Source organism: Mustela lutreola, chromosome 5 (assembly GCF_030435805.1).
Source record: "Mustela lutreola isolate mMusLut2 chromosome 5, mMusLut2.pri, whole genome shotgun sequence".
Lineage (NCBI taxonomy): Eukaryota > Metazoa > Chordata > Mammalia > Carnivora > Mustelidae > Mustela > Mustela lutreola.
The window spans coordinates 19,372,092-19,384,377 of NC_081294.1; the positions used below are offsets into that span (position 1 = coordinate 19,372,092).

General features: G+C 34.2%; 1 protein-coding gene across 1 annotated transcript in view; it reads right to left on the bottom strand.

The window, feature by feature from the left end:
* Positions 1–240: 240 nt before the first annotated feature.
* The window catches only part of LOC131831614 (cadherin-10), a 172,493-nt gene continuing 160,447 nt past the window's right edge, over positions 241–12,286 (bottom strand). The window contains exons 10-12 of the mRNA XM_059173703.1: positions 10,017–10,125; positions 3,891–4,142; positions 241–1,282 (exon numbers count right to left, since the gene is read on the bottom strand). Of these exons, the coding sequence (XP_059029686.1) occupies positions 792–1,282; positions 3,891–4,142; positions 10,017–10,125 (852 nt within the window). The 3' untranslated portion in view covers positions 241–791. The remainder of the gene's footprint in view (positions 1,283–3,890; positions 4,143–10,016; positions 10,126–12,286) is intronic.

Here is a 12,286-nt window from a genome sequence, read left to right on the forward strand (position 1 = left end):
CTTTGGCTCCAGTCATGATCCCAGGGTCCTGGGATTGAGTCCCACATCAGGTTCCTTGCTCACTGAGGAACTTGCTTCTCCCTCTGTCTGCTGTTCCCCCTGTTCATGGTGTCTTTCTCTCTCTCTCTCTCTCTGACAAATAAATAAATTTTTTTTAAAAATTTCTTTTTTCTTCTTAGGGAAAAAAAAATGAAGCTGGAGCCAAGGTAGTTGTAAAAACTTGTTTATTTTTTTTTAAAAATAAATACAAAAATATAAATATAAAACATTAGCAGATAGAATTTGATGAAATGAAATTGCACAAATGTTTGTATACCAGGTTGCAAATCACACCTACTAACACCACATGTACTTTTTTTTTCTTTTTAATTTAATGTACAGAACAGGATATACCTTAAATTGTTTTTCTTCACCTTTTTAAAAGCTTCATTGGCAAGGGCAGAACGTGTATCTAACAGAAGCGGCTTGTTCGTGAGGTTGCTTAAGGGAGAACTATCCTGTTCGTGTTTCTGAAAAATTATCTTTTATTTCTAAGATGGACAACACTGAATTTCCATAGCTTTGGCTCTTGGAAGTGATTAAATAAAATTTCGTATATATTCCATGAGACATCCTACAGGGAAAAAAAAAAATTAATGTAATTAATGAACAAATTAAAAAAGGAAATGGGAAAAAATTGTGCTGCGTGGCAGGAAAATTCTCCTGAATATCAAATATTGTGTAGTGGAGACGACGTCTGTCAAGTTACTTCCTCTTCTTGCTTGAGCCGAGCAGACGCCGCAGGTCCTCGGTTACGGGTCCTTGTCACTTTCCCCGCCCCCGTACATCTCCGCCAGCTTGTTAAAGCGAGGGCCCCACTCGCGGAGGTAGTCGTAGTTTTGGTCTCCGTCCGTAGTGCCCGACTCCAGGGAGCTCAGCGACTCGGCCACGGAATCGTTCCCTTCGTAGGCGTAGGTGGCGAGCGAGTCGTAGGGGGGCGCCGTGGGGTCGAGGTCGTGCTCTTTGAGCCTTTCGTTAATGAAATCCCGGACGTCCGTGTTATCCGGCGCCGTGGGAGTCCTCCGAGGGATAAACAAAGTTTCCGGGATGATGTCTCGCCGGAGCTTCTTGTCCTCGATCGCCGCGGGGTTCCGCAGGGTGCCGATATCAAAGGCCTGCGTGTCCTCCTCGCCGCCGCCCTCGTCGTTATAGCTCACGATGTTGTCTCTGATGTCTTCTTTAGACAAGATCAGAGGCTCCTTTTTTCGCTGTCTTTTCAGGGCTGCAAACAGGACTACTATCACTTGAAAAGGAAAAAAAAAAAAAAAAAAAGAAAAGGAGATTCATTAGCGGGCCATCTAAAACACTGCATAAATAACCAGCAGAAGGACTGGGGAGGAATTGAAGTGATGGAGGTTTTCCGGGACAGGCGAGGATTTCAGGTTCATGTTGTGCTTCCATCGGTGCTGGTGGGGGAAAGGGCAGAGGCAGCTGGGGGTTTAGCCAGGGTGGGTGGGGTATGCAAGCCGTGTTTCTAATGCATTTTTAAAGCCATCTGGGATAGTTCTCAAAGGCAGTGTGATATTGTGTCTATTTTTCTAAGAACTGTTTGAAGTGAGTTCCTTATTGTACAGACATTATTTATACTTTGCATTGAATGGTGACATAAGGTGTTACATAAAAAATAGACACAAATTGAATTTGGCTTCAAGTAAAACAATTAAGAAGGATGAAAATATGCTCCTATTTTGTACATCCTTGTACAATATTAAAAAGGCAACATGCTTCACAAAATGCAGTGTTGGTTTTGGTTAAATAGCTTTGCTGATGGATGTACACCACCGGTTTAGCCATCTCTGGGGTATTACATAGAAATGTATATCACACATGAGACCAAAAAGAAAGTTACCCAGTTACACGACAGCAAAAAGTAAATTTCAATTTCTACATTGAATTACCTATAGAAAGCATGTAGGAACTTAGCTAGATATATCTCAAACAACAGGAGATCTACAAATAGCAATGTATATCATTCAGAAAGGGCATCTCTTGGACACCTGGGTGGCTCAGTGGGCTAAACCTCTGCCTTCTGCTCAGGTTGAGATCTCAGGTTCTTGGGATCGAGCCCCCCCATCAGGCTCTCTGCTCAGTGGGGAGCCTGCTTCCACCCACCCCCTGCCTGTCTTTCTGCCTACTTGTGATCTCTGTCTGTCAAATGAATAAATAATATCTTTTAAAAAAGAAAAAGAATGGCATTTCCTTACTACTGATACCTAAGAAGGTATCACTAATGGCAACATAATGATTTTACTAATCATGATGATAATAGCATAAAAGACAGGAGAATGTTAAATTGTCTCTGGCTGTATTAATTTTCCACTCTCATTCACTATTTCCAAACATTTTGGACACGATCCCTGAAAAGAATAATTTTCAAGGAAACAAATCTAAATTCAATTAAATAAGAAAAGAGAGGGAAAATATTTTACAGGTATATGTATGATGAAATAGCTATATTTATTTAGCTTCTTTAAAAGAAACATTTAAAAGATATGGGGTTTATTATTATTATGAACTGAATGTGTCCTTTCAAAATTCATGTTAAAGCCCAGATCCCCAAAGTGATGATATTTAGAAGTGGTGGGATGCTTAGGGGGTAATTAAGTCAAAGCGTGGAGCTGTCATGAATTGGATTAGGTGGTTTTATGAAAAGAAACAAGAGAGAGGACTGCTGTCTGTCCTATGGGGATACAGCATAGACAGCCACATCGAAACCAGGAAGTATGCCCCCACCAAATCTGGAATCTGCCAGTGCCTTGATGTTGAACTTTCCAGCCTCCAAAATTATGAGAAATACATTTCTGTGGTTAAAACCATCCAGTTTATGGTATGGTTAGAGCGGACTGAACTAAGAGAATTACATTAGTATGGGGAGGGCTCTTAGCTTTTTTCTTTTTTATTAACACAGGACAGTCAGACGACCTGCTTCAAGCTTCTGTGAAAGGGCAAACAAGGGGAATTTTTAATGCAAAAAAAAATTAATAATAATAATAAGGTTTTAATCAACTGGTAAGTATCCTTGACCTTCAAAGTGGTTAAAAAATAAATAGGCCACCGCTGAGACAGAAAAAAAAATTACATTTATTCTTCAAGTCTTTCAAAAAAAATTTGCTTAAATTCATATATTCAGGCACACACATAAACCCATAATGTAAAGATTTTAAACCTTAGATTGTTTATTGTCAGCCAAACGATCTTACCCAGTAAAAAATGTTCTAATAATAAGGTTAATGAAACTTACTAAGATTGGCTCCAAAACCCAAGTTCATTTTACTGCTTCTTAAAATGTCAGATACAATGTTTTTTGATTAGGGTCATAGGAATATACACAATAGTTTTAAGATAATGCAACTGGAGGATAAACTTAATCTGATTTTTCATTCAAAAGCAGTTAAAAAGCAATTTGCTCCAGGTTATAAAATCAAGTATTATTGTTTCAGGGAAAGGTGAACCAGGTAAAGGGCTATTTTAACATGATTTCAGTGGAAAAGCTCCGTCCAGCCATCATACCAGTAAAAAGCTGGAAATAAACTTTACATTTCCTAAAAAAAACTAGCTATAAGGGTCAGCAAAGTACCTGGCCTTGGTTGAGCTACTCAGAAATTGTGTAACCTTGAAAAAATGTTTTGGATAGCTCTAATTTTCAGTCTCGTGATTTCTGAAAGAAAGGCAATAAATATCTGATCAGATAAACTATTTTAATATAAACAACATCCTATCATTCATGTAGGTCTCTCTTCGATGATGGAGTTAATGGGGGAGGAGTTATTTTCATCACAGAATCTCTTATCCACAAATACACTAACGCAAACAGTCCAGGAAATAATCCCGATTTCCATGAGGTCGCTTACCCAGCAGAATGATGATACAGAGGAGAATGGCGATGAGGGCGCCGGTGCTGAGGCCAGCGGGGAGGAGCAAGGCTTCTGCGCTGCAGGACTGCATGTTGCCTTGGCTGTCGCAGGCGCACACGCGGATGGTCAGCGTGCCCGTGCTGCTCTGAATCGGGTAATCGTTGTCCGAGATCACCACAGGCAAGAGATACGTACTTATTTCGTGTCTATTGAATCCATTTTTTCTGGTTAAGATTCTGGCAGTATTATCTAAAATAAATTTTAACAGATAGATTACAGATGGTTTGGGATCGTCAATTTCTCTCATGCTGATCCCCGTGGCTTGATAGCCAAGTAAAGAGATGTTTATGTAAAATATAAAATGAAGATCGGTTTTTCTGTAACATGCCTACAATGCAATATTTTAAAATACCGATAAGATAAATTAGGTAATTTGAGGAGTCTCAGACTATGTTTATTTATTTGATTTCCAAGTTTTTGGCAGATAATGGTAAGATGGTGAATTTTTATAAGTGAACATTTTATCAGGATAGCAAGGATACTGGTATACTGTTTTTCAGAGTTTTCAGAAAACAAGCATAGCAAGAAAAAAAATCATAGTGAGTATTTTCTATTTATATATGCATATATGTTTATACATACAAACACAGAATATACACATTAACCCAATACTCGTGAAGAAAAATATGAACGAATAAATTTTACGGGTAGTTGGACTTTTAAAATCAATCACACACTCGAAATCCTTCAAGAGTCACAATATATGAACAATGGTGAACAAGTTTGCTTTTTTCTTTATTTCTTTTAAAGATTTTGTTTATTATTTATTTATGTATTTTATTTATTTATTTATTATGTATTTGTTTATTTCAGACAGAGAGAAAGAGAGAGTCTGAACAGGGGAAGGGGCGCAAGGAAAGCGAGAGACAGAATCCCAGGCAGACTCCACACTGAGCACAGACCTGCTGCAGGGCTCGATCCCATGACCCTGAGATCCTGACCCGAACCTAAATCAAGAGTGGGGTGTTCAACCAAGACACCCAGGTTCCCCAGCAAGTTATTTAATGTTTATGAACTTCTGATTTCTACTCATTAAAACAAATACAATCTATAACCCATCTGGCGACAGATGTGGACTACTAGATAAATGCACAGGCAGATGTAAGGATTTAAAAAACCCAAGCATCCTACTAACTAGTATATTGCTACAGATATTTTCTTTATCTGATAACATCCAGTATCCCTCAATGGAGGTTGTGCTTTTACTTTTTTTATTTTTTTGAGGTTGTGCTTTTAACAAAAAAGATTTCACCTAACCATCTATAATCAATATTTTTAAAAAAATCAATATGTACACAGATGATAATTTCCTATTGTTTGTCCAATACACTTAGTCTTCTTTAGCCAATCTGGTAAGCCTGCTCAAAATGTTAATGTAGGGAAAGGAGTGAGTCAGCTAGTTGCTAAATCAAATATGACAGGGGAAAAAAAGGTGAAACTTTCTTGCAGGTAGAGTTGTTGAACATAAAGCAGTAATTTCCTAAATTATTAGTAAGAAGTCATTTCTACTATATCAGTTAACTATAAAGGCTAGGAAAGAAGATTACCAAAATATAAGACGTACATAAGCAAATTTAAAAAATAAATTTAATCCTGGCATTTTGCAAATTTGACTTATCTTCCAAAAAGTATTAGGGTATAATTCTTCTGTTCTCAAATCTACACTAAAATAAATATTTATATGCATATGGGCATATGTTTTTCCCATTTTCTTTTTTTAAGTTTTTATTTAGATTTTAGTTAGCATACAATGTCATATTAATTTCAGGTGTAGAAGTTAGTAATTTATCACTTCTACACAACACCTAGTACTCATCATAAGTGCACTCCGTAATCCCCATGACCTACAGGACCTGTTCACCCACCCACCTCCCCTCTGATAACCATCAGTTTGTTCTCAACAGTTAAGAGTTTATTTCTTGGTTTGCCTCTCTCTCTCTTTTTCCCTTTATACCTTTGTGTTGTTTTTTTAAATTCCACAACTGAGTGAAATCATACGGTATTTGTCTTTGTCTGACTGACCTATTTAGCTTAGCATAATACTCTGAAGCTCCCCCCATGTCATATCAAATGGCCAAGATTTCATTCTTTTTTGGTGGCTAAGTGTGTATATATATGTACATATATATACACATATGTATATGGATATATATATATGTATATATGTAAATATGTATATATGTGTGTGTGTGTATGGCACTTCCTCTTTATCCATTCATCAGTTGATGGATACTAGGACTGTTCCCATAATTTGGCTATTGTAGATAATGCTGCTATAAACACTGGGGTGCATATATCCCTTTGAATTAGTACTTTTATGTTCTTTGGGTAAGTAACTAGTAGTGCAATTACTATACCACAGGGTGCTTCCATTTTTAACTTTCTGAGAACCTCCATACTGTTTTCCAGGGTGGGTGCAGCAGTTTGCATCCCCAACAACAGTGCAAGAGTGTTCTCCTTTCTCCACATCATTGTCAACACTCATTCATGATAATAACCCTCAACAAAGTAGGTTTAGAGGAACCATATCTCAATATTATGAAGGCCATACATGAAAAACTCACAACTAATATCATCCTCAATGGGGAAAAACTGAACTCTTTTCCTCCAAGGTCAAGAACAAGACAGGGATGTCACCTCTCATCACTGCTAATTAATAAAATACTGGAAGTCCAAGCCTCAGCAATCAGACAACCAAAAAAATAAATAAATAAAAGACATCAGAATCAGCCAGGAAAAAGTAAAGTTTGCACTGTTTCCAGATGGCATGATACCCCATAAGGAAACCTAAATACTCCACCCAAAAACCACTAGAACTGATCATGGAATTTAGTGAAGTTGCAGGATACAAAGTCAATGTAGAGAAATCTGTTGCATTTCTATATATCGATAATGAAAATTAAATTAAGGTATCAATTCTCAAAAAACAAAAGATACGTAGGAATAAACCTAACCAAGGGTTGAAAGATCTATACTCTGAAAAGTATAAAACACTGATGAAAGAAACTGAAGATGACACAAGGAAGTGGAAAGACACTCCATGCTCATGGATTGGAAGGACAGATATTGTTAAAATGTCTATACTACCCCAAACAGTCTGCACATTTCATACAATCCCTACCAAAATACCACCAACATTTTTCCACAACTAGAACAAACAATTCTAAAATTTGTATGGAACCCCAAATAGCTAAAGCAAATTTGAAAAAGCAAAGCAAAGCTGAATGCAATAGTTCCAGACTTCAGCTTCTAGTACAAAGCTATAGTGATCCAAACAGTACTGGTATAAAAACAGACATATCGATCAACAGAACAGGATAGAAAACCCAGAAGTGAAACTGTAACTATATAGTCAACTAATGTGTAACAAAGTAGTAAAGAATATCCAAGGAAGAGAAGAAAGTCTTTTCAACAAATGGTGTTGGAAAAACTGGACAACTACATGCAAAAGAATGGAAGTGGAACACTTCTTCTTCTTCTTTTTTTTTTTTTTTAAATGTCAAGCACCATAAATAAATTCCAAATGGACTAAAGACCTAAATGACCTAAATGTTAGTTAGACCTGAAATCATAAAAATCCTAGAGGAGAACACAGACAGTAGCCTCTTTGACTTGGCCATAACAACTTCTTTCTAGATATTTCTCTGGAGACCAGGAAAACAAAACCAAGGATAAACTATTGGGACTTTGTCAAAATTAAAAGCTTCTGCACAGTGAAAAGAAACGGTCAACAAAACTAAAAAGCTTTCTAAAGAATGGGACAACATATTTGCAAATGACATATCTGATAAAGGGTTATCTAAAATATATAAAGAATTTACAAAACTCAACAGCCAAGAAACAAATAACCCCACAAAACAAAAACAAAAACCCAACTAAACCAATTAAAAAGTGGGCAGAAGATATGAATAGATATTTTCCCAAAGAAAACATACAGATGGCCTGCAGAGACATGAAAAGGTGCTCAATATCACTGATCATCAGGAAAATACAAATCAAAACTATAATGAGACATCACCTCACACCTGTCAGAATGACTAAAATCAACAACAGAAGAAACAACAGATGTTGGCATATCGGTATATTTAGAATCTTCTTGTCTTATTCTTTTTTAACTTTTCAAAAGGTTCTAAATCTTATTTTTGCCTACAATACTTTTAATACATTGAAGAATAAAGTGAAGTTTTACCCTAAACTAATCATCCTATTCAAATCATTTTATTAAACATTCAGAAGGTCATCATACAGTTATGCTTTTGACCTATAAGCTAGGGAAGAGGAATTTAAAGAATCAAAAGCTCCAAGTGTGGTATCACAGAAATAGGCAACTAATTTTTAAAAATGATAACATAAAATTAAAGTTTTCTAATATGAACATTTAGACAAATACAAGGGCTTTTTCTTAAGAAGAGCCATAAGGTGATGTCTGTATCATTGGAATTTCTTTCAAAATGCACTCAATTAAAAAAAAAAAAAAAACAGTGAGTTTATGCACTTTGGAATAGTGAGTTATGCAATAGTGAGTTCATTCCATCTGACTTTAGTGGTATTCTATATAATGACATGTTCAAATATATACTCATAGGGCTTTGATTCTTGTTTTGAGTAATTTATGTAAGATCAGGAACTCTTCTGAATATAGAAAGATGGCCCTACTTGTTAAAAATAAATTAGGATTCGTCTTAAGGTGCTTACCTACTAATTGTGAGATGCTGTGATAAGGTAATACTATTTCAAGTCTCTATTACTTTTTAAAATTGGCTTGTTGGGATCCATGACTCAGTTTAACAGAAACATAAAGCAAATTGAAATGCACTTAGAAAGAGATATAATATTGTCAAATCAGTACCAGGGATGTCTAATCTAAGTTCTATATTTAGGATGCCAGATTGAGCAAATAAAATGATGGGTGCTGTTTTGCTGATATTCAAATGGAACTGGACATCTTGTATCTTATCTGCCAACTCTATGACAATTTTTCACATCGCAATTATTTTACATGTTCAGAGGAACATCAGATGTTCAGATGGAAAAGATGTTCAGATGGAAAAGAGACATTTCAGAAACTACTGAATTAACTACTGATTTAATAAACAGATGTTACCAGTGGATGCCCTCTTTTCAACTGAATTGTGTAGTTTGTGCTGTATCAAATACCTCAAACAATAACTGGGTTAAAGGAAAACTATCCATTATCTTACACTTCTTTCTGATATTCTGAAAGCCATCAAGAGGTGATAGAGCAATCTGGTTCTGCCAGTGGATATATATTGTTACGGAGGTGTTATAAATATGCCAATGTAGTTATTAAATGTATTTTAAGAATAACTATATCTACCCTCTTCCAAGATAAGTATGCCTTTTTAAAGAAAGATTAGCTGATATAATTAGTTTAACATAAATTTATTAAGGGGAAACAGGCTCTAACTATATACTTTTGTTTAGGCTAGAATAATTACCATGTATATTTTCAAAGAATAAAGCTGCTCAGCTTTTTAAAAATAGTTACCATTTTCATAGTTTTTCCTCTAAAATATGTTTTTGTCCTCTTGGGGAATATAAGAAATACAAACAGTACATTTTAATCACAGAGACATTATAAAATTTATATATTGTACAGAAGAATCATGTATCTTACCTTTGCAACTGCCTTTGTATTGAAACCCCTCACAGACTAATATGGACACTTCTTCTCACTCATATCCCATGCCTTTTTGGCTTTGTGAATATGTTGCTGCTAAATCTCATTGAAATTGCACAAGGATCTCACTGAGTCATTCATTTCTCTACCCCATGTGTCTCATTATTTCCAGCCTTTCTAATGCTTTCAAGATTCAAACTTTTGACTAGTACTCATATTGAACCCTCTTTCACATCTTTATTGTTTTGAAATTTAAGAGAATGAATATGGTCAAGAAAGAAATTAATATCTCATTAGATGTCTGATGAAAACAACATTTTGTAACATAGATCAGTACATTAATACATAAAATGATTGTTACTTTGGAGAAAAGGTCTTGCTAATGTCATCTGAAATCATAATGATGATGTACTAAAATTTACCTTCATTATCTTGTACTGTGAAGTTTGGATTGACAGCAGCTAAACTGAAGAAAAATTTCTGTCCACCTAAAGGGTCATCCTTGTCTACTGCGCTTATAGTCTGTATTAGCTGCAGAAAGAAGAAAAATGCGTATTTATCAAACATCTATGGTTATAGTTTGCTTTACAATATGTAATTTTTTAACATTTGCTTTTGTCTAAATTTCAAGGCAGTTGATTTTCTTCCTTGTGCATGAATCTTTTATTCCATCTTTTTAATTATTACTTTGACTTTAAAAAAGTCTCTCTCTCTCTCTCTCCCTTCCTCTCTGCTTTTTTCTTTTTTTTTTTTTTTTTTTTTTTTTTTTTTACCTCTTCAAAAATTTTTTTTTTTTTTTTTTTTTTTAAATTTTTTTTTTTTTTTTTTTTTTATAAACATATATTTTTTATATACATATATTTTTATCCCCAGGTCTGTGAATCACCAGGTTTACACACTTCACAGCACTCACCAAATCACATACCCTCCCCAATGTCCATAATCCCACCCCCTTCTCCCCAACCCCCTCCCCCCGGCAACCCTCAGTTTGTTTTGTGAGATTAAGAGTCACTTATGGTTTGTCTCCCTCCCAATCCCATCTTGTTTCATTTATTCTTCTACCCACTTAAGCCTCCATGTTGCATCACCACTTCCTCATATCAGGGAGATCATATGATAGTTGTCTTTCTCTGCTTGACTTATTTCGCTAAGCATGATACGCTCTAGTTCCATCCATGTTGTTGCAAATGGCAAGATTTCATTTCTTTTGATGGCTGCATAGTATTCCATTGTGTATATATACCACATCTCTCTGCTTTTTTCTGTCTCTATTTCTCTCTCCCTCCTTCTCAATTTCTCCCAAATATTATCCATTTCTTCAAAATAACAAATGGCAATATTATATTCTTTGCAGTCTTATTAACTTAGATATAGTATTTGACATGAGTAGGTTATTACATATGTATTTAAACAATGATCTGGAAAAGTTTATCTAATGGAGGAAAAATTTAGAAACCTATTGTGATTATGGCTTTTCTCCTTATCAAAAGTGAAAACTATTCAAAGAATGTATAGATTTCATAGATAATATCATGCAAAACTTTTTAAAGGAAAGACTTAAAGATTATGATCTACTTTAATAGTAATGGTTCACTTTATTTACATTGTCAATAAAATTACATTTTTTAATTCAATATATGTGTAACATGCAAAATGGTTATATTATAATCATCTCTGATTTATTTTAGGATAAGATACAATATAAGGAGCTATCTGGTAACAAAGCATAAAATGTAACACCTTTTACTATAATTAGATCACTTTGAACATGTATGATTAATATTATATAAATATATATGTACCATATGACTATGTACTTTTTTGTATATATATAGAATTTGTCCTTAACTTATATGTATAATAACATTTTATATAATTTTTTTGCATATCTTAATTTTGCAAGAGAACGTCAGAAGTTGCTAAATTTGTATACCATATATAAATGGTGAAATTTATGCTTAACTGAAAAGAATGTGCTTTATCACATTGACTTATTTAACAGGGTGTCAATACTTGATGAAAATATTTGTTGCTGATGTTTTGTTGCTGTAAAAAGAGATTTCAAGTTTAAAATATTATATAATTGTAAAAAATAAAGAATTATTTAACCTTTCTATATCCAATTAAATTTTCTTTTAAAATATCTTATAAAAATAAAATTGTGATAAATTTTAGCTGTTCCCTATTTAATTTCAACTCTAGCCACTGATTTCAAAATAATACAAGAAATATAATTAGATCAAACAAAGATAAATGTTTAGGAATAAGCAGCCCAAAAAATCATTGAAACTTTGAGTAATTTTAAAATAGATTTTAAAATATAACATAACTTTTTTAATGGTAATTCAAGATTAAGTAGAAAGCAAGGATTTATTGCTAGTTGCTTACCTATCCAATATAAGACCAAAAATGGTACATATGTGTAGATATGTGAAGGAATTAAAGAGAAAAATGTATAAAAAGTATTAGTTAATACCCTTTAAGAGGTTTCAATTCAGTTACAAAATCATTCTTGATTGACTTGTTGTCAAGCAGTCTAAAAGATTTTATTTTTAGTGATTTAAGAATAAGCTGAAGGGAAAAAATGACATAAAAGAAACAACATCAAGTAAGGTAGTAGACTTAATAAAATTTCTATGTTTATATATACCATTAAGATTAATATTTTAGCACATATATAGATACAAAATGA